Source organism: Chelonoidis abingdonii, chromosome 5, assembly GCF_003597395.2.
Source record: "Chelonoidis abingdonii isolate Lonesome George chromosome 5, CheloAbing_2.0, whole genome shotgun sequence".
NCBI classification, from domain to species: Eukaryota; Metazoa; Chordata; order Testudines; family Testudinidae; genus Chelonoidis; species Chelonoidis abingdonii.
The window spans coordinates 3,840,940-3,866,191 of NC_133773.1; the positions used below are offsets into that span (position 1 = coordinate 3,840,940).

At 53.0% G+C, this 25,252-nt stretch overlaps 1 protein-coding gene across 2 annotated transcripts; it reads left to right on the forward strand.

Moving 5' to 3' along the window:
• Window positions 1–267: 267 nt before the first annotated feature.
• SH2D4A (SH2 domain containing 4A) lies at window positions 268–24,416 on the forward strand. Of its 2 annotated transcripts, none has more exons than XM_075066039.1 (10): window positions 268–2,872; window positions 3,905–4,272; window positions 7,027–7,174; window positions 10,894–11,059; window positions 13,646–13,726; window positions 15,213–15,351; window positions 16,617–16,833; window positions 18,763–18,893; window positions 21,556–21,776; window positions 23,543–24,416. In XM_075066039.1, exons 2-10 carry the CDS (start codon window positions 4,098–4,100, stop codon window positions 23,633–23,635), a joined length of 1,371 nt encoding a protein of 456 aa, XP_074922140.1. In that variant the 5' UTR covers window positions 268–2,872; window positions 3,905–4,097; the 3' UTR covers window positions 23,636–24,416. The 2 variants fall into 2 exon arrangements, with proteins under 2 accessions (XP_074922140.1, XP_074922139.1); XM_075066038.1 differs by having other exon boundaries at window positions 3,914–4,272.
• The last annotated feature ends 836 nt before the right edge of the window (window positions 24,417–25,252 follow it).

Consider the following 25,252-nt stretch of genomic DNA (forward strand, 5'->3'; position numbering starts at 1 on the left):
CCGGGTCTCAATTGCAGTGCCACCCTTGGCCCAGTCTGACCCTGTATCTGGCTTCAGCCTCCACTCCAACCACTGGGCCTGACTACTGGGAGGCAGTGCCTGACGATTAGGGGTCCCTGGTCTACGGTTAGGGTTAGGATGGCTCCCCAACCTAGAGCTCAGTTTATAAAGGGTAGGGCTTCCCAGCCCCGAGATAGTTAGAAGTAGCGGAGTGATGACAATTTCTTCTTGTCAGAGATCTTTATTCTCTTTCCCCAGTGTTCAGGGTGTGATGGGACCAATGTCTGGGCATGTCCCCTGTTCCTGGGTGTGGGGAAAACAATCAACACAGTCTTTTGTCCACTGATGTTCCACAATGGTTTGTCTGGTGTCTCTAGGCTTGGGTAGGAGATGACACCTCTTGTGGTAAACTAGTATTTCACACTTGGTAATGCTGCTTTCCTGACTTGGGTTCCCTCCCCTCCTGCCCCCCAATCTCATAGCAAATACTTCTATAGTTACAGAGCAAACACTTAGACATTACCTAATAACATGAGATACAGAAGTTATAAGTGAGATAATGCAGGCAACAGCTTACAAGCATTTCATAACGTCCAAACGCTAAACACATCTCTATAAACGTAGTACCTATTTTGAGTATACTAACAGACAGCTGAGCCAGCCTGGTTTCCAGCTATGCATTGTCAGTGTTCAGTGAGGCCTGGGGGACTTGGCATGAGGTTGGCACCTGGTCTGCCAGTGTCAGAGGGATCCCTGGGCCTAGGGTTAAGATTAGGTCAGGAGTGATCCCTGTTTAGGAGTTAGATTTGCAAAGGGTGGGGCACCCCAGCCTAGGGCTAAGGTTGTAGAGTAAAGGGCACCCCCAGTCTAGAGTTTAGGTCAGTAGAGATCCAGCGTAGGGTTGCAAAGTGTTGGGCTCCTCAACTTGGGCCTAGAATTGGGATCAGCAGGGCTTCTCGGCCTGCAGTTAAGGCTGGAGTCAGTAGGGCTCCCCATCTGGGTTTAGGGTTATAAAGAATATGGTTTCCTGTCACAGGGTTAGGGGTCGTGTTAGGAGGCTTGTCCATACTAGGGTTCGGGTTACAAAAGGAAGGGCTCCTTTTCCTTAGGTGGTTATTTAGGTCAGTAGGGCTCTCCGGCCTAGGGCTAGGGTGAAGGGGATTCATTGACTGGGGCCGGCCGGCCAACCAAACCCGCTGGCTGGAATTCACTGGGCGGACTGCACAGACCTCACCTGTTTGCTGCTTAACAGTGTCACACCCTCTTGAACTTTCTCTTCAAAGCTCTTTTCAGTGTTCCCTTATGGTACTTGTTAACTATTGGTCTTGTGCCCGGGCTTGGCCACACTTAATACCCAGCTGCTGCTCCACTGTAGCACTTCAGTGAAGACCCAACCTACCCTCTTCCCTTGCTGTTACTGAGGGACTCCTGGTTAACTTTGTTTTCTCCACTGACTAATCGGCTTAAATTCAGCTGGTCACCATGTCTGGTCTGAGATCGCAGGTGGATGGGGACACCGGGGTGGTGGACGCCAACCCCACGGAAGCACTCTGGCCCAGAGGAGGCCCAATCGACCAAGTTTGGGGCAGAACTGCCCAGCAGAGGAGGGGCACGTAAGGTGCCTCTTCTCGTGGCTTAGCCTTCTGGCCCGGTCACAGTTAGTCCCAGTCCTTCTGAGATAACAGTACAGTGAAAACAAACGTCTGAGCCCTCTGCCTGCACTGCTGCCCTTCATTCTGGGCCCTGCAGTCCAGTTCCCCTTTTGAGGGCCTGCACAGCACCCTGCCAGTGGTTGGTAGGAGAACCCAGGTCTTTGTCCTATGCTGGAATCCACTCCAGGAACCCTAGGGCAGGCAGCCATGGGTCACTCCACCAGTGCTGGTACTTCCCTGGGCGACTTCCTACTGAGACTTTCCCTGGGCTTTCTCCTCACCCTGCAGTTGTCTCCCCATTCCTATGAGTCTCCTCACTCCCTGCTATCCACAGAGTGATTGCAGGGTTTCTCCCTGCCACCCTTCTGCTTTAAACTTCCTCTGCTTGTAGCACACCCAGCCACCCCCGCTGGGTTTCATCATTAATTAGACAAGGATGATCCTCCAGGAGCCACTGGGCAGGTTCCCCATGTGTGGGGGGTAGGTATCCCATCACAAGGGCATAGGAGTGGGTCAGTGAATCCAGTCCCCTGCGCTCACAGGTAGCCCTGTCATGAATCCCCATCATAAACGTATCCAGCTCCATCCTAAAGCTAGTGGGGTCGTTTGCCCCACTGCTCCTATGGGGAGGCTGTGCCAGGCCCTCACTCCTCTGATGGACAGAAGCCTTCTGCTCACTGCCCAGCCTACATTGATTCATGGCCATTTTATCCCCATTGGTCCTTGTGCCAACATTGTCCTTTACATTTAATAGCTCTTCTTCCTCCCCGGGGTTTACCCCTCTCTGCTGTATTTGCACAGCTGCCCCTCAGCCTGCATTTTGCTAGGCTGGACAAGCCAAGCTGTTTTCCTCTCCTCGGACTATCCGTTCCCCTGCGCAGCCTCATCGACGTGCTCTTTACCAGTTTTGGCTGAATCCACCTGGCTCAGACATGAGTGAGCATAATTGGACACACCCCTCTGGATGAGAGCTGACCAGTGCCTTGTTTTGAAAACAAAAACATTGAAGTTGAGATACTGTTTTACTTCCACCTGCAGAGCTCCAAGGAGATCTGAGCCTGGTTTGAACACTCAGGATGCTGTCCAGCCCTTGAGATGTCCTCTGGTGCCTAATTGGCCAAGTCCCTCCTCTCGGCAATAAAGGCGAAACACCGGGGAGTCTTGCCTGCATACGAGGCCAGCAAGCCTCTCCCAGCTAGCTCTAGAGGTGACTGTGAAAGGTAAGGAACTTGTTTTCTTCTCACGTCTGGCAGGTGTGATAAAAAGAAAGGGACCGTTCAGCAAATGCATCTGACTGCCAAATGGGGACTGACTGACTCCCAGCAGTACTTGAAGCAGAGCATGTGCAGTGGGTGTCTGGCATGAGAGGGGGTGGACGGGTTTGTGCTGAGCGCTTGCCTGGGTTGCAAACCCAAGGTAACCTTTCAAGAGACAAAGCCTTAGTGTGTGTGGGTCAAGAAGTAAAAAGCAGCCTGCCAGCTGCTCTGAAAGGCTCCGATGCTGCCTATCATTTGAACCACTGAGGCAGGGCATAGGAAGCGAGTTCTGGAGTGGGCTGCAGTGTGGGGCAGGGAGACGCCACGTGAGTGTGGCGGAGAGAGCCCTTAAAGTGTTCAAAGATCAAAAGTAGCTTTCACAATTCTCTGGGGAAAGAGGTTCTCCTTGTCCCCACTGAGTTTGTTAATGTGTTCCCCTGTCTTTCCCACATCGTTCCCCACTTCTGTCAGGCTCCAGCCTTGTCTGCTTGGGGGTCACCCTGAGCTGCTCAGTCCTGGTGAGAGCTGGGGCAGACGGACTAGCTGTGCTGCTAGTGCCCATCTAGCTGAAAAAAGTTGTTGTAACTTGAGAGATTTTTGGGCAGAGCAGGTTCCCAAAACCTCCATGTCACCCCATTCTGTATTAGACAAATCGGAGTGTGCCAGTCAATTCCCAAAGGAGTTCCTTTGTGGAGGGGGAGGGAGAGGAAGTGGTAGATTCGCTGGGTCATTGCTCTTTCACCAGGTAATGGCATGTTTGCCTAGCTCAAAGTAAGCCACACCTCTGATTTTTGTGATACAGGGAACTTGTTTCCACACAGTATCAGTGAAATTTACTGGGGCAGAAAAAGAATGTTCTCACTATAAATCTTGGCAATTCATCCCTGGACGATCAAGGACAGGGCGTTTCTTTAAACTCTGCCGGCAAGTTCAGATCTCCTGTGATTTCCGTGAATCATAATTGGAGGTTCCAAGCTACTTATTTACGTTTTTCAGTCTGTGCAGGAAGTCTGAGCTAATATAGGTGGAGAGATGGGATTATAATTGCCATGGTGAGTCTGAGTTCCTGCTGCCTGCTTTGGGTGTGGAGGGAGTTTTTTGTTGGTGGTGCGGCTGTACCAGGTCTGGGAAGGAGAATCCTGTCTTCGAAGCGTGTTGCCAGGAGTGCTGATGTGCCAGAGCCGCGGCCATGCTGCAGCAGATCCTGGCAGACATGTACATCGATCCTGAGCTGCTGGCAGAGCTCAGTGAGGAGCAGAAACAGATCCTTTTCCTCAAGATGAGGCAGGAGCAGGTCAGACGGTGGAAGGAGACAGAAGCTGCCACAGACAAGAACTCAGCGAAGAAAGTGACCCAGAGGAAAGGTAACTGGCTCCCCAGCGCTGGGCTTGCTGCCTGGTAAATACAGCTGTGCCGGGTTACAAGCAACCTGCTGTTGGATGAAAAGTGGTTACAGCTCAAGTTACAGCTCCAGGGGGGATGCCAGGGTTAGTGCAGGAAAAAATCTTTCTACGAGGAGGTGGCTAATGAGCACAGCCAAGGCTAGGGAGTCAGACACTGCACTGTTATCCCTAACAGCCGGGCCCAAGTCCTAGCCGTCACTCAGTAACCTTGGCAAATCCCTTAATGTCTCTGCCTGTAACACGCGGCCCATAATGCTTCCCTTGTCTGCTTAGACGGAGCGCTTTGGAGCAGGGCCCCCTCACAACAGAGCCTTTTGTGCTACTGTAACAGAAATAATTAACTAGGTGCCGTGCTCTGTAGGCCCCACGCTCTCGGCTGAAGCAGTAGCGGGCGTCAGGCCGTGCATAGCCTAATGGACTGTGTTACTTTTGACCTTCTTCAGGAAGCCAGATGGTTGAAGGATTTTTGAAGCAGGTCAGCATGGGCTGGATGATGGCTGCACTATCTAGCTCTGTATGGGTGGGTGGGGACACCCAGTGTTCAAGAGGCTCCCTAGCCCAGATGGCCTTGAGCTTAGGATTTGCAGCAGCCCTCCTTCAGAAATACCTCTCCCTGTCACTGCCTTCCCACTCCCCAGAGGCCTCAGGGTCACAGGGGCAGGGAGCAGCTGAGACTGATTTTAGCAGCTGAGAGAGCAGCTCTGTTTCCCCAGGCCGGACTCTCCAGTCAGGTGCTCTCCTGGAATTAGCAAGTAGGAGAAATGGGCTTTGAGGAGCCACAGGGAGCTCCTCAGAGTGGGCAGGGTTACAGAGAGCCCCAGAGAAGGGGACATGAATGGGGTAGGGGAGAATTTGATGAAGATGATTTGGAGGGGAGGAGTCCACGACCAGGAGGCCATAACAATAAGCATCAACCCCAGCCCTTATCTAGCTTTCTATCCGTAGATCTCAAAGTGCTTTACAAGGGAGATCAGTGTCGCTATTCCCATGTCACAGATGGGGAAACTGAGGCACGGGTCGATGAAGTGACTCACCCAAGGTCATCCAGCAGACCAGTGGCAAAGCTGGAAATACAGTCCAGGTCCCCTGAGTTCCAGTCCAGTGCTCTATCCACTAGGCCACACTGTCTCCTCTGTGGTCTACTCCTGCGCCCTGTATCTGGGATCACTCCCTACTCCACAAATAGCACCATTGACTATCTGCCCCTAGTCTATCTGCCTGTGGTGTAAGGCCCTACTTGTGGGGGAGGGGACCCGAATCTGACCCGGGCTGCTGCTGCTCAAACTAAGAGTGGCTTTTTGAATATAGCTTGGCAAATCATGTCAAATTGCTAGCAGCTTCCTCCTCTGAATAACTGCCCTGCCCCTCTGCCAAGCAGTTAGCTCCTGGGTAACCAGGGGTTGGGGGTATCACATTCTGGGGTGCAATCCAGAGTAGTGAGGCATTGTCACCCCCTGCCCTGCAACCTTGAGTGCTGCAAATGCTTTGTTGCTGTTGTTCCCAACCTGGGTGCCACACACACAGCCAGACAGCATGCAGGTCACACCCTGAGTGTCTGCGTATAGCCACACCTGCCAGCCACACACCAGCCACAGTCCAGCAGCCTTGCTTGCCACCTCCAGGGTGACCCCAACACATTCCCAGTCCCCAGATTCCCCCCAAAATGTGCATTGTCCTCTGTCCAGCCCTCTCCTCGGCAGTCCAGATGTTAGGGTCTGTTGCCTCTGTAAGGGGTCAGTGTACACCAATTTGGTACTGTAACTGGAGTCACCCAAACAGGTCAGTTTACACACAACACTGGATTCGTTTTGATTAATGAATAAAACAAGTTTATTTAATTACAAGGCGATAGATTTTAAGTGAGTATAAGGCATTACAGTCATAAATGGTTCCTAGAGAAATAAAGATAACCACTTTCTAGTAACTAAACCAGCTAGACTAGTTCAAGGTGAAACTCTTCTCACATTTCTCAGCAACAGGGCTGACTAAATTCCCAAGTACCTTTGTCATCTTAGGTGAAAGAGGAAGTGAGAGGGAGAGAAAGAGAGAATACCTTAGGAGGGGGGTTTGGCCCTATCTTTTATAGTTCAGTCACCCTTTGAAATGCATTTTCCTGAGGGTCACCACTAGATAAAATTCCTTCCCTCTGTGAGGGTGGAGATATGGGTTTTGTGGTGAAGGTGGTTCCCTGTTTGTTCAAATGCAAATCGATCTGTTCCTGCCCCCCCTTCTCTGCCACTTGACAGGTGATTGCCAGTTAACATTGATGACAGTTGGCTAGAGGCGCCAGCTTTCCTTTGTCTTTGAGAAACTACTTTACCTCCTCCCCAGACTTGTCTGATAAAATACATCAGGCACGATTTCAGTGTATGTTCCTAACTTTCCATGGAAAGTTGCTACACACATTTCACCCTGTTGTTGATCAGGGAGCGATTTGTACAAAATATGCCTGGAGAGGTGTCATTTGAAAACTAAGATTATGACTGGAGTGTGTAAATACAGGGGCATGAGCATAGACTATCAGGATTGGAAGGGACCTCAGGAGGTATCTAGTCCAACCCCCTGCTCAAAGCAGGACCAATCCCCAGATTTTTACCCCAGTTCCCCAAATGGACCCCTCAAGGATTGAACTCACAACCCTGGGTTTGGGGGGGGGTTAATGCTCAAACCACTGAGCTATCCCTCCCTCCAGTGCCCTGAGTGTTTGTCTTGCAGCACATGGGAAGTCGGTGAAGTGGAAGCTCGGTGCGGACAGCGAAGTCTGGGTCTGGGTCATGGGCGAGCACGCGTCGGATAAGCCTTACGATGTGATCTGTGAGGAAATCCAGGCACGGAGGACTCAGCAGGAAGCAGGGGAAGCTAGGTAAGGCAGCACTCAGCCCTGGCCCCAGGAGCCGGTTGGACAGGTTTGCACTTAATCAGGTGGTGGCTCCTCTGGTGGCTAAGGGGGAAGGTGCTTTTTAATAGATGGTAATCAGCGCCGGCTAAAAGGGAGAGCTGGAATGGAGCAAAATTCTGTGTGTTTCTCCCCTGCGGTCTGTGAGGATTTCTACAGCCTCCTTCCACCCACACTACATCTAGAGAGAGGCATTGGGTCTTGGGTGCTTGTGTCTGTTAGGGATTTGGGCCTAGATCCTCACAGGTAATTAGGCCCTAATTCCCACTGATTTATACCTAGGAATATCTATTCCAATATATCTAGGAAGATCTGGGCTTGGGCCCTAAAACTGGGCACTGGAGTCGCAGGCCATGTGCCTGGGAGCGAGCACATGGCCTACAGGGAGTCAGATGTATGCTTCTTGCCTCGGGGGCAGGGAGCAATGTGTGGGCGAAGCACCATTTGGGAAGGGTGTGGCCCTCCCGTCCATGCTGGTGGAAGCTGGGAAAGCCCTAAGTGGGTGACCCAGTGGTCTGGGTGCATTTGCTCTTGTTTGAAAATAAAGCCAACCCTGGGCAACAAGCCTTGGACTGAAGTGTCCTGGGGATCTTCATTCAGCCTTCCTGGCTGGTGAGTTTGCTGGCTGGCTCACGGGCCCCAGTGAGCTGCTTCTTGAGAATCCCTTTGGCAGGCTGCTGCCTCCTCTACCAGCTGCCCGTGTCTGTGCCTTCCTCCACGTGGGCATAGAACCGTAGAGTATTCGGGTTGGAAGGGGCCTCAGGAGGTCATCATGCGGCCGGGCTGTGTCCTGGACAAGCCCTTTGAAGATGCTGGCCTTGGCCCTCAGCTCCCAGGCAGGGCAGCAGGGTGTCTCCAGGGCCGGTGCAACCATTTAGGCCAACTAGGCGGTTGCCTAGGGTGCCAAGATTTGGGGGCGCCAAAAAGTGGCGCCCCCCAAAAATTTTTAAATGGTTGCAGTGGCTGCTGCTGGAGGGGCTGAGCTGCCGGCAGCAGCAGCTGCCTGCCGCCGGCAGCCCAAGGTGTCCCCCGGGTTGGGGCGCCGCCGGTCAGTGCGCCCCTGAGGTCAGTGTGCCACTGCCGCCGCAGCCAGGCGCCCCCCCCCGGGCTCAGGAGCCGCCGCTGCAGCGGGCAGCCCAGGGCGCCCCCCCCCCCGGGTCAGGGAGCCGCCGCCGCGACCCGGCAGCCCAGGCGCCACCCGCCCCAGGTCAGGAGCTGCTGCCGCAGCCCAGCAGCCCAGGCCCCCCCCTGGGGTCAGGGAGCTGCCGCTGCAGCCCGGCAGCCAGGGCGACCCCCCCGGGCTCAGGGAGCGCCGCCGCAGCCGGGCAGCCCAGGGCGCCCCCCCACGGGTCAGAGCCGCCCCCGCGACCTGGCGCCCAGGGCGCCCCCCACCCCGGGGTCAGGGCCACCCCGTGACCCGGCAGCCCAGGGCGCCCCGCCCCCGGGGTCAGAGAGCCGCCACCGCAGCCGGGCAGCCCAGGGCGCCCCCCCACGGGTCAGGAGCCGCCGCCGCGACCTGGCAACCCAGGGCGCCCCCCGCCCCGGGGTCAGGGAGCCGCCTCCGCGACCCGACAGCCAGGGCACCCCCCTCCCTGGGCTCAGGGAGCCGCCGCCGCAGCCGGGCAGCCCAGGGCGCCCCCCCCGGGTCAGGAGCCGCCGCCGCAGCCGGCAGCCCAGGGCGCCCCCGCCCCCGGGGTCAGGGAGCCGCGGCTCCGGTGGACCTGCCACAGGCATGCCTGCGGCAGCTCCACTGGAGCCGCGAGACCCGCGCGCAGGGCAGTGAAATGTCCCGGTGCCTAGGGCACCAGAAACCCTAGCACCGGTCCTGGGTGTCTCCCTGAGGAGATGAGGCCTGAGCCATCTGGGAAGGGCTCTGAGGCTGCCAAGTGATCTTCGGTCAGGTCTGGCCCTTTGGTAGGGGGATGGGGAAGCTTGGTTGCTAACATTGTATGCAAATCATGAGAGTAGATTTGCCTGCTAACGAATGATTTGCAGATGGCCTTGACCATCAGTTTAGATAAAAGGGGGATTGAGCGCTGGGGAAAGGAGCTGGTTGGTTTGTTTTACCTGCTCTGACACGGCGGTTGGGGGAGGGGGTTCCATGGGCACCTGCTTTGTTCCAGGCCATCTGCAGATGGCAGAGGATGCAGACTAGGGATAACATGGGGGGTCCAGATGCCCCCTGATTCCCAGCATGCAGGAGCCCCTCTTAGCCCTGCTGCCACACGCACACTGACCCAGGACTCTAACCCGAGGTGGGCAAACTTTTTGGCCTGAGGGCCACATCGGGTTTCATAAATTGTATGGACGGCTGGTTAGGGGAGGGGTTGTGGCCCAGCCCCCACCTCCTATCTGCCCCTCCCTGGGACTCCTCCTCCATCCAACCCCCCTGTTCCCTGATGGCCCCTCTGGGACCCCTGCCCCATCCACACACCCCTACTCCCTGTCCCCTGACTGCCCCTGGGCCTCTGCCCCCCCATCCAACCGCTCCTCTCATTCCTGACTGCCCCCTTCGGATTCCTGCCCCATCCACACACTCTGCTCCCTGTCCCCTGACCACCCCCAGACCTCCACCGCCCCATCCAACCCCTCCTCTCATTCCTGACAGCCCCCCTGGGACTCCTGCCCCATCCACACACTCTGCTCCCTGTCCCCTGACCACCCCCAGACCTCCACCGCCCCATCCAACCGCTCCTCTCATTCCTGACAGCCCCCCTGCGACGGCTGCTCCATCCAACCACCCCTTCTCCCTGTCCTCTGACCACTCCCAGATCACCGCTGCCCCATCCAACCGCTCCTCTCATTCCTGACAGCCCCCCTGGGATCCCTGCCCCATCCAATCAACCCTTCTCCCTTTCCCCTGACTGCCTCCTGCTGCCCCATCCAACCCCCCTCCTTCCTGACTGCCCCCCGGTACCCCTGCCCCCATTCAACCCCGTTTCCCCTCCGACCAGCATTCACACCCCCGCCTTCTGCCCACCACCTTGAACTCCCCTGTCGTCTATTCAACCCGTTCCCCTGCTCCCTGCCTCCTTAACGTGCTGCCTGGAGACTGGTGGCTGGGGCTGGGCCACGCCACTACCACCATGCAGCACAGAGACTGGGTCAGGCCAGGCTCTGCAGCTGCATTGCCCCAGGAGCTCACAGCCCTGCTGCCTGGAGGATTGCACCGGCAGCGGAGTGAGCGAGCTGAGGCTGCGGGGGAGGGGGACAACAAGGAAGGGGCCAGGGTAGCATCCCGGGCCAGGAGCTCAGGGGTCTGAGCAGGAGGATCCTGTGGTCCGGATGTGGCCCATGGGCCATAGTTTGCCCACCCCTGCTCTAACCCCAACCCTGTGCTGGTGCTCCTGAAAATACGGCCTTTGAACGGTATCTATTTACAGTGCTATGGGATGGTCCCGTGAGAGCTCGGGTGGGCAGCCTCCTGCTCATCACCGCAGCTGATATTCGGGAGTGATTTCTATGCCAACAGGTATCTGCCTGCATGTGGGTGCACAATTAACTGCAGTGAGTGATTACTTTAATTGTGTCAGCACCAGGAGCATGGACATAGTGCTCATCTCTGTGAGCTGCTGCTGGGCTGCGGAATTGCTTCATTGCCGTGTAATTTCCTTCCAGTAGTTTGGAAGGCGGAAGGCTGAAGGCTATTGATTCTATTCCAAAATTCCTGCCTGGTGTCTTCACAGAGGAAGTCAAACATTCCTTGAACCGGCTGCACCACGGTCCCTGCATTCTCAGCCAGGAGCCCTGGGTGGGGCAGATGCCAAAAGGGAGGAGGAAGAAACTGGAGAGAGGGAGAAGGAAGATGTGATAACAGCTGCTAAAAAGGAGAGAAGCTGGGATTGTGCTCAGGTACTTGTTTTCTGTTCCCCTAGCACTGCTCAGAAGTGCATAACTTCATGAGGTGGGGGTTGCAAAGACTCTGTGCTGAATGGGGCCAGTGTTTGATAAATTGAAACGTGAATTGGAAAAAGGCATTTGATTTTTAAAGGCTCCTTTTGTCTATGTTTTGGAGAAGCCATGCAGCTCAGGAGAGCAATCTTCTTGAGAGGAAGGATAGACTTGTGGCTGAAGTACTAGCATGGGAGTTAGGGGATCAGGGCTCTGTTCCGAGCCGTACCACTCTCTCTCTCTCTGTGGTAATGAGCAAGTCACTTTGTTTCTCTGTGCCTCAGTCTCCCATCTGTAAAATGGAGATTATAATACTTCCTTTCTTATCCTTTGTCTGTCTGTCTAGACTGTGAGCTCTTTGGGACAGGGACTGTCTCTCAGTTCATCTCTGTGCGTGTGCACTGCCTGGCACAATGGAGCACTATCTCTCGGTCTGGGACTCCTGAACAGGCTGCTGAGCTAAATATCTATTATCCACACACATCACTGGCATGCTTAAAGTCTGCGCCAAAAGCCGTTCAAGTTACTGGAAAGACTTCCATTGAGTCCAGTGGAGTTTGGGTTAGGTCCTTAGTTGTTACTGTTCTGTAGAATTGCAAGTGTCTAAAATCACATGTGGCTCTGTCATCAGTGTAGAAAAGCAAGGTAACTCGAGGCTTGGTTTTGGCCACATCGGGCCTGAGTTGACAGCAAGGCATCCATGAGGTGACCTCAGTGTTGCCAGCTCTCATGGGTTTTATTGCAAGTCTTCCAACGTGTGGTGGTTTTCTTAGTCTCAACTCTGGAGTCATGGGATTAGGTGAGAAGCTCAGCTTTATTTTCTCACTGAAGGAGATGTCTGTTTCTCATGAGAGGAGCTTAAAACATGATCACTAAAAGCTCAAAAACCAGAAGGGAAAGAATCCTCCCCCCCAGTTTTTTTTAAATCTTGTGATTTGTAAGGCACTCTCATGATTTGTCAAACCCTTCAATGTTTTCTGAACGCCTGAGACTGTCAGTCCTGAGATGAGACGCAGGCCAAGATGTGGGATGGGCATTGTGCTGTCTAAGGCTTGTCCTGGTTTTTACATCTCCATTGTTCTAATAACTGACGTGAGAACAATTTACATCCGTAACTGCATCTCAGCATTTTGTTGTTGTTTTTTCACCTGGGAACGGTGCATGTTTTCCATTTCCATGTCTGAGCAGAGCAGGGAGAGGCGCTTGGGTCAATATTTAAGGGGGAATAATGGTTCTGAGGAGGTCCCACTGTGGAGTTCCGGAAGAGCATTATCTCCCACGCTGACAGAGCTGGCTCTGACCTGCACATTCAGTTGTGTGCAGGAGGGTTCAGAGATAAGCTCAGCTGTGTTTGTCTCAAAGTGCAAGAAACCCACGATAACGCAGCTCGATAACCGGGATTCTGGCCGCTGGCAAACTCTCTCAGCAAGCAGAGACAACGGTTTCCAATTATCGATCCATAGGACTGACATGGTCCCTGTCACCACAGGATCCAAGCACCTCGCACTCTTCAACACACTAATCCTCCTAGTAGCTCGTGCGGTAGGACACTGCTGTTATCCCATTGCGTGACTGGGGGGCTGAGGCACAGAGGGGCTAAGTGAATTGCCCAAGCTCACATAGGGAGTCGGTGGCAGAGCAGACACTTGACTCTGGGTCTCCCGAGTCCTAACCCCGAGACCTTCCTTCCTCTCCATTCAGAGCCACTGCCTTTAGGAGGGCCAGGCCTTGACATGGGCAGGCCTTGGTTATAGAGACTATTGCAGGAGAGTTGTATTCAGAGGGAAGGGCTCTAGAATGCAGAAGGGAGTTCATTCACATATGTGCAGCGCTCTTTCAGGCTACAGGGGTGCCTTCTTCCTTATCTCTCTAAGTCAGAAGTCAGGGGTGTCCAAGGCTCTAGTTGTGAGGTCCTCAAACTCCACCACCACCACCACCACCACACATGGTGTAGGGACTAAGGGTTGCCCCAGTCTCAGTGAGATGCAGTAGAAACGAAGGCTGGGCTTGGGGCTCAGGCACTGGAATGAGGCTCACGAGAGCTGTGGCCTGGTCCCATCTTTGCCACACAGTCCGTGTGTGTCCCAGTTGGAGTCACCTAATCTGCCTGTCTCAATTCCTCATCTCTGAGATCGGGATGCTGGTTCTGTCTGTCAGCCACCCTTTGCCTCTCTTGTCGCTTTACGCTGTAAACTCAGCAGCGCAGGGACTGTCTCTCACTTCGTGCAGCTCCTAGCACAATCAGACCTCGGTCTTGAGTGGGGACCAATCCCATGTGATGATGAACTGCAGGGTCTGGAATAAATGACGGGTGTGAGATTACCAAGAGGGAAGCAGTGCATCCAGGGACCAGCCATGAGATGGGCATTAAAAGGGCCACTGCATTCTTACTATCTGGAGATATTAAAAAGAATGTGATTTTAAACGAAACCTCCAGCATGATGTTTCAACACGGGGGCCAGAGCTGGGCCGACGTGTATATGAACCGTGGAGGAATGGGAAGAGCTCCAACGCTAACGCTGGGTTTGTTTGCCATTGAACGTCTAGGCTGCTCCCAGTAAAGGCAGAGACGTGCAGCAGATGTTGGCTGATTCCAAGGCTCAGACGAGGAAGTACAACTTTCAGCAGGTAAGCAGTGAGCCCGCATCCTTTTCACATGCCCAGGCAGGGGGCTAGATTCTGCTCTGCAGCCCTTCAAGCAGGCAGAGCTGGCCAGGGACGTTCACCCAGCCTAGGTGGCTCCTTGGGACCCACAGCTGGCATAATAGCTCTCTTAAAAGCTAGGTAGCAAGAACCATTGTCCCATCCCAGACAGACATAATGTCTCTGCCCTCCACCATGCAGGGCACCACCTCCATGGGTGCTCTGGAAAAATGATAGTGTATGCTCAGCACCCACCACCCACAGCTGTTCCCCACCCCATTCATCAGCTGTTGCGCGACACCTCCCAACAGTCAATAGGGGGTGGAACCACTACCAAACAGCTGTCTGGTGGCTCAGGGAGGGATTTAGGGGAGGTGGGTGAGTGGTGGCCTTGGGGAGGATGCGGAGTGGGGGGTGGGAAGAGGCAGAGCAAAGATGGGGCCTTGGGGGAAGGGGCAGAATGGGGGCCAGGTATTGGGGCAAGCGGGGGTTGAGCACCCTCGGGGAAAAGGAAAAGACAGCGTCTGAGCCCACCATGATTGAAACCCCGTGCCCCATCCTGCAGCAGTGAGTTCTACGCTGCATCAGAATGCCTTTTATGCTCAAACTGCTGGCCTCACGCTGCAGCTAGCAGCCCAGGTTTCAGGCTAGCAAAGGAGGGGCACACCCATCATGTCAGCAGAGTCCCCTCTAATTCTCCTCTCCAAGCTAAATAACCCCACTTTTTGCAGAATTACAGTTTTGCCAGACAGTCATGCTATAAAGTAGCTCCTGCCCTTCGCTGGCCTCCTCCGATCTCCGCTTTCCAAGACTGGGACTCAGGACGGTAGCAGGGGACGCACTGTTGTCCAACAGGCCATTGCAGCATGTTAACACTTCATAGATTTCCTGTGTCCAGCTGTCCTCAGGGCAGATACAGCCAAAGAGCTTTTCCAGGCTGACTCCAGACTCTCTCTTCTCCACAAGCTGCTCTGAACCTGTTGCAGGAGGATCTTAAAGCAAAGCTGGCAATGTCACGGGGTGTGAGTGAAACAAGAATCAATAGGATATTGTAAGGTCTCAGTGAGCCCCAGAATGGGGCCTCGCAGGTCTTTGGCAGCTGCTCTGGTCTGTGTGGAGGAGTGGGCTGGTCCTGAGCCAGCCGAGGATAAAACAGCCCCCTCCCGTCCGTCCCGGAGCGTTCCTTGGCCACAGCTCAGGATCTGGCCTTCAGAGTCACTTCATGTCACTTCCTAACCCTCAAGCTCAGCCTGCCCTGGCCTGATGATCTGCGTAGCCTGCGCCCATGAATGGACCCCAGAAGCCCTGGGCTCCTATGTAGCGGGGAGGAGGGAGGGTCGGTGTGTTGGGGAACCCCACTTATTTCACAGGAGACCCTTAAGAAATGAATCCTTGGAGTCCAGAGACTGCTAAAGGCAGTCAGCAGAAACCAAGCCGGGCACCAGGCACTACACACATTGTCTCCTAACAGGGGAAGGATTTAGCAAGGAGGAGTCCAGGAGGGATGAGAGCATCTGCGGAGAGGGCGCTGCACACTAACACTGTCCGGAAGGAGGCCCAGGAGTCAGGGCAGAAATCGGACAAGGACGATCCCGAGTGGCAGGAATCCTGTAAGAGATGCTTGTGTCTCCCCTTCCTTTAACTGCTCTGATTCTTCTGTGGAATCGGAGCTGGTCACTTGGCTGATGTACGGGGCCTCTCTTGATTAATGCAACGTCACTAGATAGCTAAGCTGGCCCAGTGTCACCCGGCTCTGTAGCATGAAGACTACAGGTGGTTAGGAAAGGGGGTTTTTGTCCCATGGGAAATATGGATGTTTTGAAATTTAGTTTCTAGTCAGAACTGAAGCAGACGGTAAAAATTGTCAAAAAATTTAATGGAACAAAAATTTCTGAGAAGTTTTGGCTGGGAAGGTGCTTGGATACTTTCAGCCCTGCAGTGTGTCTGGGGGGCTGGCTCTGTAGGGTAGGGCAGGGCAGAGCTGCCCCCTCTGTCTAGGATTGTGGTTCCATAATGATTCCTGAACTCTGCTAGTGCTCTGGGGCAGGTGTGTCCTGCTGTGCCTTGCGAGGGGGCATTGCCCTACAGTTAGTGGTTGAGGGCCAGAAGCTGCGGTGTCCCTGGGTGTCCAGGAGATGGTGATGGTGTATTACAAATATGTCTCACTTCAAGCTAGGATTTTTAAAAACCAGGTCCCTAAAGTTAGGCCATACCAAGGGAACTAAATAACTGGTCTGATTGTCAAAGTACTGAGCTTCTAGCAGCTCCCAACTGGGTGTGTCATATTTGTGAAAATCAGGTGCCACTTAGGTGACTAAAAACCCCCAGGAGGTGCCTGCACTGGCCCTCACCCTTCCCCGGTAGCATACCCATTGACATCAGTCCTATGCCAGGGCATTTTATGCCAGCCTTATGCCACCGTACCCCGGCTTGGCACTTTTCACCCTACGTTCCACCACCTCTGGCGTCAGCGCTACGCAGCAGTGGACTGCTACCAAGGTCATCGTCGCCCTGGAAACTAGTCAGTTTCAAAAGTAGTTTGAGAGCCTACAACAGCCCTTAAATCCCCCGCGTGCGTGTGTGTGCGTGTGTGTGTGTGTGCGTGTGTATGTGAGAAAGACAGACTATACAGCAGTGGTGCACAAACTTTTCCTGTCATTCCCTCCCTTACCAGTAATGAAATCTGTCTGCACCCCCCCGCCGATTACTGCACAGCCAAGGTGTCCTCAGGAGAGAACTGGGGATGATGGAGGAGCTGGGTCTAGAGGTGGCCTCAGGGCACGATCTAGCCCATATGAAATAGGCAACTACTTAGCTTCAGCGAGCCTGGGGGTGTGTAAAGGGATTTCAAAGCTTCCCTTCCCTTCTGTTCCAGTGAGGAAATCCAAAGCCGCTGATGAGAGGAGACGCTCCATGGCAAAGCAGGCCAGGGAGGACTACAACAGGCTGTCGCTACAAGGGATCTGCAAAGGGAAGGTAGCTGAAGTTTCCAAGAATTTTGGGAGCAAGGAGTGCAGCTTGCCCCCCCGTCCTTCCCTTCCACCCAAGCCTAAAACCCTAAACTCTGGGGTAGCCAATGGGAGGCCCCACAGGTAAGAACTGCCCCCGGTGATGAACGGGTCTGGGATCTTTCTGTTGTGGGACGGGGTGGTAGGGGTGTTCCTACGACTTAGATTAGTAACCGTCATACACTACCATGACACCTTTCATCAGACATGATCTGTCTGCGCTGCATGCTCTTCCAAGGCAAGGTGCTATGGACATGACAGATCTATTCCTTATTAGCAAAGATAATGACTTCATCTCTTTGAAGTATTTAATTAAGGATACAAATCAGTGCCAGCTGGCATAAACCCCATGATTCCAGCAGCCTGTCTCAGTAAAGTGAATGCTTTGGGCTCCCCTGGCAATATTCCCCCTGAAGTGACTCCAGCATATTCCCTCAGATTCCACAGGCAGCCCCAGATTTTGGGGCTGCACAACACGTTGGGCCAGATCCACAGCAAGTTCTGTAAAAGGCAGCCCAGTGAACTGAAAGGATCTTTGACTTCCATGGAACTTGGCCGATGGGTGCATGGTACACTCTTGCTGACTTCACTACTTGGTACCAAAATGCCACAGGATTCTGGGACCACAGCCACTGAGAACCATCGGTCTAGGTTCTTTTTTGTTCTGAGATCCCAGACACCCAGCCCTGCACTTCTTCTCACTTGAAATGGGCAGCCTCCCCCAGCATTGCGGACTGCTCTGCTGGGACCTCGTCTGCTCCCTCCACGTTCCATTTGGTGGGAAATACTGCCCCCTGACCCTCTCCCGCCCTGTAAGCTCGCCTCTGGGGAGAGCTGGGTTAGCAGCCGCCATCTCGAATAGGGATTTGTTTTGGGGCTGCACAGAAGGGTGCGTGTTCTCCCGACAGTATCAGGATTCCCTGCCATTTTTATGTACCGTCTCCCAGCTAATGTGCGACTGAAGTGTGCACTGCCCAGGGCCACCACTGGAACCTACCTGGAAACTCCAGCTGGTGCAGAATTTGGCCAGTCATTTGTTATGGGAGCATTTGACCCCAGGGGCTCCTGGATCTGCACTGGCAGAATTGCTTTGAACCTTTCAGGCCTTATATGGCCTGGGACCATCTCCTCTGAGAGATCCCCCTTGCAGCTGAGATCTGCTGGGGCCCCACAAGACAGGAACAGCTGGAAGGGTGCCCCCTGGGTTTGGGAACTTGTCCTCCCCTTAGTTTGAAATAGTCCCAATCACTGACCTGCCAGCCATGCTGCAAAAGCCCCATGCTCTCCAGGCTGTGTGAGTGCGATGGCCCTGGGGGAAGGTCAGTGGGCATGTTGATTAACAATTGAGAGTGAGGGATATATAGAGCCAGCCAACAATTATCCTCGGCTTTTTTTCTCTGTGTAAAATGGCTTTGTGATGAAGTGGAAATCTTCACAATGTTTCTCTCCATCTTTGTCAATTTTAAGTTTGATTTTAAAAAATGAAGTTCTTGGGGGTTTGGCAAAAAATCTGGGGAATTTCAAAGAGAAATTCTGGCAAACTTGTGTGTTCAGCAGAGTTTTCCCCAGGGGAGAGGGAATAAATCCTCTCCTAGCCGGCTCTAGCTGCAGGTCCATGTCCCAGCTGTGTAGTTAAGAATTCTCCATGTGCTCCTAGAGCCAGGCAGAAGTGCCCCTTTCAATGGATGTGGGAGCTCCAATAACACAACGATTTCAAATGATTCCCGGCGTATTAGGCTAGCTGTAATCCATCTAACCAGAGAGCATCCATGCCCCAAGATCTAAGCAGCTGCTCTTTGGCAAAGCTAACTTAGGTCCTCAGGCCTGGACTCTCAGAGGTATTTAGGTGTCTAACTGCAATTGGTTTTGATGGGAGTTAGTTGCCTACATACTTTGGGCCTCTGGGCCTTGGACATTGCCGTGATGAGCACCGTAGAAGAACCTGTAGAGAGCAGAACTTGAATTCTGGGGTGTGACCTCACTATACAAACCACAAGTCTCTTGGAACCGCAGGAATCCAGGCGTGCAGAGGACCATCTCCACTTCCACCCAGGAGAGCATCATCAGGTGGTTTAAAGAAGAGCAGTTTCCTCTTCGGGCTGGTTATGAGAAATCCACAGACAGGATAGCACCCTGGTTCCATGGTGAGTGCCACAGCTTCCCAGCCCCTCTCCTGCCCTTAGGAAAGCCATTCCAGGTAGTCCATTCTTGGTCTGAGAAACGTCTCCAGACAGCATGTGCCCCAACAGCACAATGGTAACCCACGCTGAGCACATACAAACTGCATCTCACACATCATATTGAGGGTCCCTTTGCCAAATCTTCACTGCCAGACCCATGGATAGCACCTTTCCCTTCACCTGTGCCCATCATGACCAGCTTCCCGCTAGTGGAAAATCTTCAGCTGGATCCTCAACTTCACTTGAAATCTGTGGAGCAGCTACATGTTTAAAGCCATGTGCTAAGTGCCTTGCTGGATCAGGGCCTAAAAGATCATTTGTCATGTGGTGCGGACACTTGGGCTGCAAGCTCTTTGGGGTAGGGACTGCCTGCTAATTCTGTGTTTGTGCAGCACCTGGTGCGCTGGTCCATGACTGGGGCACTTAGGCCCTACCACAATACAAATAATAGACACCACGTAAAGAGAGTGTCAGGGCACAAGAGGCACGTGGGGTAGAGCGATGACCCAGAGTGGGTAGGAACAAATTTGACCAACCTCTTCCACTCCATTAAAGAAAGTGACTGTAGAGTGCTTTGCTAATAGTCCCAGTCAGCAAGGAGATCTAGTCAGCAAGGCAGCATGGTACAGTGCAGAGGGTGCAGGCCTGGCACTCGGGAGCCCTGCTGAGGGGGCCTTGGCCAAGTCACTTCCTCTCTCTGCCCCTCTAATCAGGCAGACGGGGCTCATCAGCCTTGGCAGGCAAGCCACGTGGGAGAAGGAAAATGATTTCAAACCAAGAGCGTCAGGCCTGGCCAGCTGTTTTGTAAATGTTGTGCCAATCACACAGGCTCCGTGGGTCTGCAGTGCCCCCCTCTGCTAATGCGACAAAGCCAAGCAAGGAGACAGCCTATCAGAAAAGGAGGGGTATGTTTCCTACCCCACCAGGAGGGCATTCCCAGTTAGTCCTTTCTTCTGGAAGGAAACTTGTGCCCAAACTGCAAATGTAATTCACAGCTTGATACTTCTGGCCTAAAAGACCTTCCACATTCTGTACACAAGGTGCTGCTTTCTAAGCTAAGCATCAGCAGGGCGCTTGGCAGGTGGCAGTGCCATCAAGAGTAGGGAGCTAGCATAGGACTCAGCAGACCTGGGTTCTGTTCCTCTGCCACTGACCTGGGGAAGTGATATCTCCCCTCTTTGCCTCCATCTCCCGCCAGTAAAATGGGGTTAAAGTTCCCAGCTCTTCTCCGTTAACTACTTTGAGATCTGCAGCTGAAAAGAGCCAAGGGTTGTATTTATTGTACCGCTAAGGGAACAAGTGAGCCCAAGCACATGTCCTGGCTTAAGGAGGTGGGTGGGGTGGCCATGCAGAAGCTAATCCAGCAATTCTAGACCAAGCAAAAGCAACAAACCGTAACAATGTTAATATCATTGGGTCACTTCAGTGAGGAGCGTTTGCTCGGTAGAGCATATCTGCAATCATGTAATATTAATGCACGTTGCACCTACGGGTACGTTCACACTGCAGTTGGGCAGCCCTACCTGCACTAGCTATAATCTAGGCAGCGTGGCTAAAAATAGTAGTGAAGGGGGGAACCCTGACTACCTGCTCGTGGCCTGCATTGCTGTGACGTCACTGCTTTGAGTCATGCTAACTGGATTTAAACTAGCGGCCTGCCCGAGCGGCCGTCACACCTCTCACTGCAGTACAGACATTTCCCGAGTCACTAGATCCCACACATCGTGCACTCACCGCACATGGGCATGAGTGGAGTTGTTCTCTGGGCTGATGGGACAGCCAGCGCTAACAGGACCAACTAACGTGCAATGAAAGACTCTGCAGGTGCAACAAGAATGTTAGACAAATGAGCTCCATACACAACAGAATAGGCGCGAGCATCTCTCCTAGCCGTGCGCTCGGTCTCTTTACTTGGCTTGGCCTGTCAGTGCGTTTCTGGGAGAGGAGTAAGCAGTTAAAAGAAAGTATAAACCATAGGTAAGTGAGGGCTTCTGTAATTCCAATGTCCTTCAGTATGTGCAGGCTTTAACAGAAGCCTCATCTAGCTAGCTAAGGTCAGGGCCGGCTTTAAGCCGATTCCCCGGAATTGGGCCCCGCGCCTAAGAGGGCTCTGCACTTTAGGCATCTTTTTAATTTTGTTTACTCACCCGGTGGTGGGGAGGGGGTCTGCTCCAGGGCTTTGGCGGCGGGGGGCGGGGGTCCACTCCGGGGCTTCGGCAGTGGGGGGGGGTCCTTCGGTACCGTGGAAGACTCAGAGCGGACTCCCCACTGCCGAAGTCCCGCTGAAGCCCCAGACCGCTGCCGGGTATTTGAATCGGGCTCTGCCGTTCATAAAGCTGGCCCTGGCTAAGGTACTTATCTGCCTCCCTTCTTATTCCCCTTACCTGGCCATGCAAGCTGGACTGCCGTGTAGCTCCTGCTAGCCTAGCCGTGTGAGCTGGGCCGCAATCTGGCCTGGAGCAAAGTGGTTAGGTTGTGAAATGCTTCTGAGATGTACAGCATGATGTAAGTGCTACGGATTAGTTTAGAGGGTTAAAACAGAATCCGTCTTAGCATTACTACATTCAGCTCTCCACTGCCCCCAAACTGTTTCTCCCCTATAAGCTCTTTGGTTTGCTTTTGGCAGGTATCGTAACCCTCAGGCAAGCAGAGGAGCTCCTGAGCAAATCGGTGCCCGGGAGCTTTCTGGTCCGGGTCAGTGAGAAAATCAAAGGCTACGCACTCTCCCTTCTGTCCCCGGAGGGCTGCAAGCACTTCCTAATAGATGCCTCCAGGAACTCCTACAGCTTCCTGGGAGTGGACCAGTTGCAGCATTCGACACTGGCCGACCTTGTCGACTACCACAAGGTGAGCCCCTCTCAATGCTTGTAGTGACAATTCATCTTTGTCATTGGCCTAAAGCTCTTTGGGGTGGAGGCTGTCTCTTTGATTGCACAACACCCAGCACAGGCTACCATAATGCAAATGAAAGCCACCAGTAGGCAGAGGCAAGTTTATCAGCAAACCAGCTTTTCTGGTAACCTTGGTACATGATTTGGGACTGTCCCTACATTTTCCCTTCCGTGAACCAACTGTGTGCTGGGAACTGTAGGGTTACAGACCAATAAATCACCTTCCATTTGATAAAAGCGAGGCACTGCATGCAGCAAAGGTAGCGCAGAGCAGCGTGGAGTGAAGCGAGCCGGGCCTCTCTTCAATATAGTTTCCCGTTGCTTCGGATTCAGGAGTCGGCATTTCTCATGTGCCAGGCTCCACCCGAGGGTCTCAGTTAGTGGAGATAATGAAGGTCATTTGTGGTCAGCAGAGGGCCAGTTGGAAGGAATGTGTGTTTGGGGTGGGGGATGCCCAGGTGCAGCACCCAGGTCATGCAGCATATCAGTCCTAGCGTGAAGACATAGGTGGCACTTATTGGGCCACTGGCCTTGTGGTGCCTCTCTGCACAGGACTGGATTTCACCAGCTGAGCGCTTCTAAAACATTCAGCTGCTCTGAGAAGGTGTTTCCTGGGGCACAACAGTCTGGTTCCTGGCTTGCGATAATCAGACTAGACAGCCAACTTGTAAAGCCATTCGTTTGCCTGGTGTTCAAAGCAAGAATGGAAGCAGATCTTGTCTCCACGGGCCTCCCAGGTCGCTGGAGTCACTTGGTGAGGGTACAGCTCCTACTGACAGCGCCAACTCACTGAATATATTAAAACTTGTTTTCAAGCCCATTTCAGTGAGAAATAATTTGTTGGTGTTCAGGGAAGCTCACCACTGGGCAGAGAGCTGGCACAAAACCAACGTGCTTGTTCCACCTACATTCTCAGAACAGGGCACTTAAATGCTGCTTGGGCCTCATCCGGTCCCTCTTCCTGGCGTGAATTTCACCCCACATTAAATGAGATGTGCATGAAACTCCCTTAAATAACACCACCCTTCTCAAAAAGACACTCCTGCTAGCTAAGCCAGCACTGGTAGCAAAGAGAAACCTTGGTGTCTTTGGATTCTCCTCCGCCCCAGCACGGTGCTTTAACAGATGAGAATCCATTTGCTGCTACTAGTTCATGAGAGCAGAGCAAGACAGAGCAGCAGCAGCAGCAAGTGGGGAAGAATGAGACACTGTGGCATGTGAAGGGAAGTGGGGGGCAGTGTAATTGGGTTAATTGGCTCACTTTTGTATCTCCTTGGTAAGCAAGGGGAGGTGGATCATGGCTGGCTTGGTGCCTTGCGGTACCTATGGGGCAGCAGAGGGAGAAGACAGTCCCTCTCCAAAGTGGTGACCGGCTGGCAGGAGGCTGCTGCCCAGAAAGAGGCAGAGCCAAGTGTTAAAGCTCCTCTCAATCTGAGGGTGTTGGATTTTGTCATTTAAAGTGTGATGTGAGGCCCCGCTCAAGGCAATACAGGCCCAGATCCAAAGCCTGCAGAAATCGCTGGGAACCTTGCATTGACTCTGGCAGGCTTTGAACTGAGCCCGAACCGTATCAATGAAAGATGATTGGCCTAAGTCACAATTGTGCTGGCTCAGAGTCCATGGAAAGACGTCTCTTGCCCCTAACAGGCTGTCAATCAGCCCCTAAGTGCAGCTGTGTTAATTTCAGACTGTGGCATTTAACCAATGTCCTTTGGCCAACAGGAGGAGCCCATCACTTCTTTGGGGAAGGAACTGCTGCTTTACCCATGTGGCCAACAGGGCCCGGAACCTGACTACCTTGATCTCTTTGAGTGAAAGCCTCTGTTCCCACCTTGTGGCACACACCCGGGCCTTCCCCTGAACGAACAGATGAACGGACCCCCTCCTCCGCACAAGTGTCCATATCTGAAAATGTTTCGCAGCAAAGCAGCGAAAAGGCGATTACTGCTGGGCGCTGCTCTCTGTTCGCAGCAGCAGGCCGCAGCATTCAGCAGCCTAGCAAGCCATGAAGGAGCGCTAGCAGCTTCAACCTTATTGTTGTAGGGTTAGCTCAGGAATGAACCTGTTGAAGGAAGATACTGCCACGTGTTAGAGTGATAGTTTGTATAAATGACTCTGGGCTGTCTCTGATTAAGCTGCATTTTGCCCTCAACTGCTGCAGCACAAATTGCCATTAAAGGGATGTTGTGGGATGTTTGCCAGAGATGCAGTGAAATTGGTATTTTAAACTCAGAAAGGGGTCGCCTCTGTTCAAAGGGGGTGAAGCCACATCAAGAAGGGGACTTGGCCCCTAGTGGTAAGGTGCATAATTGCAGATCAGTCCTGCAAGAGGCTGAATACTCTGGAGTCAGTGGGAGTAGAGGTCAGTCAATGTGCTGTAGCATTGGGTCCACTATAAAATCCACCCCATGCATAGGGGCCAGCACAAGACCTGTGCAGTGCATGAACCCACATAATCCCGTAATATAGGGCTTCAGTGGGGCTTACTCGGTGACTAAGCTTTGTGCTGGCCCCTCTGCATCGGGGGAGGAGGAATGATGCCCTTTGGAGATGGAGGGAAACTGCAAGTTTGTTAAATAAAGAAACCAAGTTGGAATCTGGCTGAGAAGTTTTAACTCTTGCACACAGAGCCTGGGCTATTTTACATCCAGCCTCCTGGGCAGCCTTTTACTGTTAATCATCAGTATTACTCAACTCCAGTGTGGACGTGAAAAATGAGAGATGCCTGCCAATAAAGTACCCAGTCTCTTTACCCTAATGTAACTGTTTATTAAAGGCACATTTCCGAGCTAACTACTCATGCTGAACGTAGCTGGGCCTTCTACTTTTTCTTTGACATAACAGCTGAGCTTGTAGTATTTGTTCCAGAGGGCTGCACTATGAAATATCAAGGCATAGACTTGAGGAGATGCTAAAACGTGTCTTAGCATCAGTACCAGGATTGGTGGTGCATATTATGAAAATCAGATAAATTATCTCCCTCCCCTCCACTAATGACAACTTGCAAGCTCCACAATCTTCAAAATTGTGAACAAAAAATCAGTCCAGTTTCAGTTTAAATTACCAGTTCATTTCTCTTCTTCCATGTGGCTTGGGGTTGTTCTGCACAACTTAAGAAAGCCATCAACACAAAGTCCTTCAGATCATTTTGAAAAGAGTATCTGGCGCCTTACTCCTATTCTGTGTCCTATGGAATGGGGTGGATTCGCCATCACTTGAAGTCTTCAAATCAAGGGACGATGTCGTTCTAAAAATAATGCACTGTAGCCCAGCAACAAGAGATGGGCTTGAAGCAGGAAGGACTGGGTGAAGTTTTTATGTCCTGTGCTAAGCAGGAGGGCAAATTAGATGATCACCATGGGGCACTTCTGGTCTTAAAATGTATATGCTGCATAACCACTTGCCACACGGTAGAGGGGAGCCTGCGTTCCA

What these genes read in the sequence shown, in the direction of transcription:
- SH2D4A (XM_075066039.1), top strand. Translation starts at nt 4,098, where the DNA reads ATGCTGCAGCAGATCCTGGCAGACATGTACATCGATCCTGAGCTGCTG. An exon ending in TCCCGAGTGGCAGGAATCCT is followed by an intron (nt 15,352 to 16,616) that starts GTAAGAGATGCT and finishes CTTCTGTTCCAG; the next exon opens with TGAGGAAATCCAAAGCCGCT. An exon ending in GCCAATGGGAGGCCCCACAG is followed by an intron (nt 16,834 to 18,762) that starts GTAAGAACTGCC and finishes TTGGAACCGCAG; the next exon opens with GAATCCAGGCGTGCAGAGGA.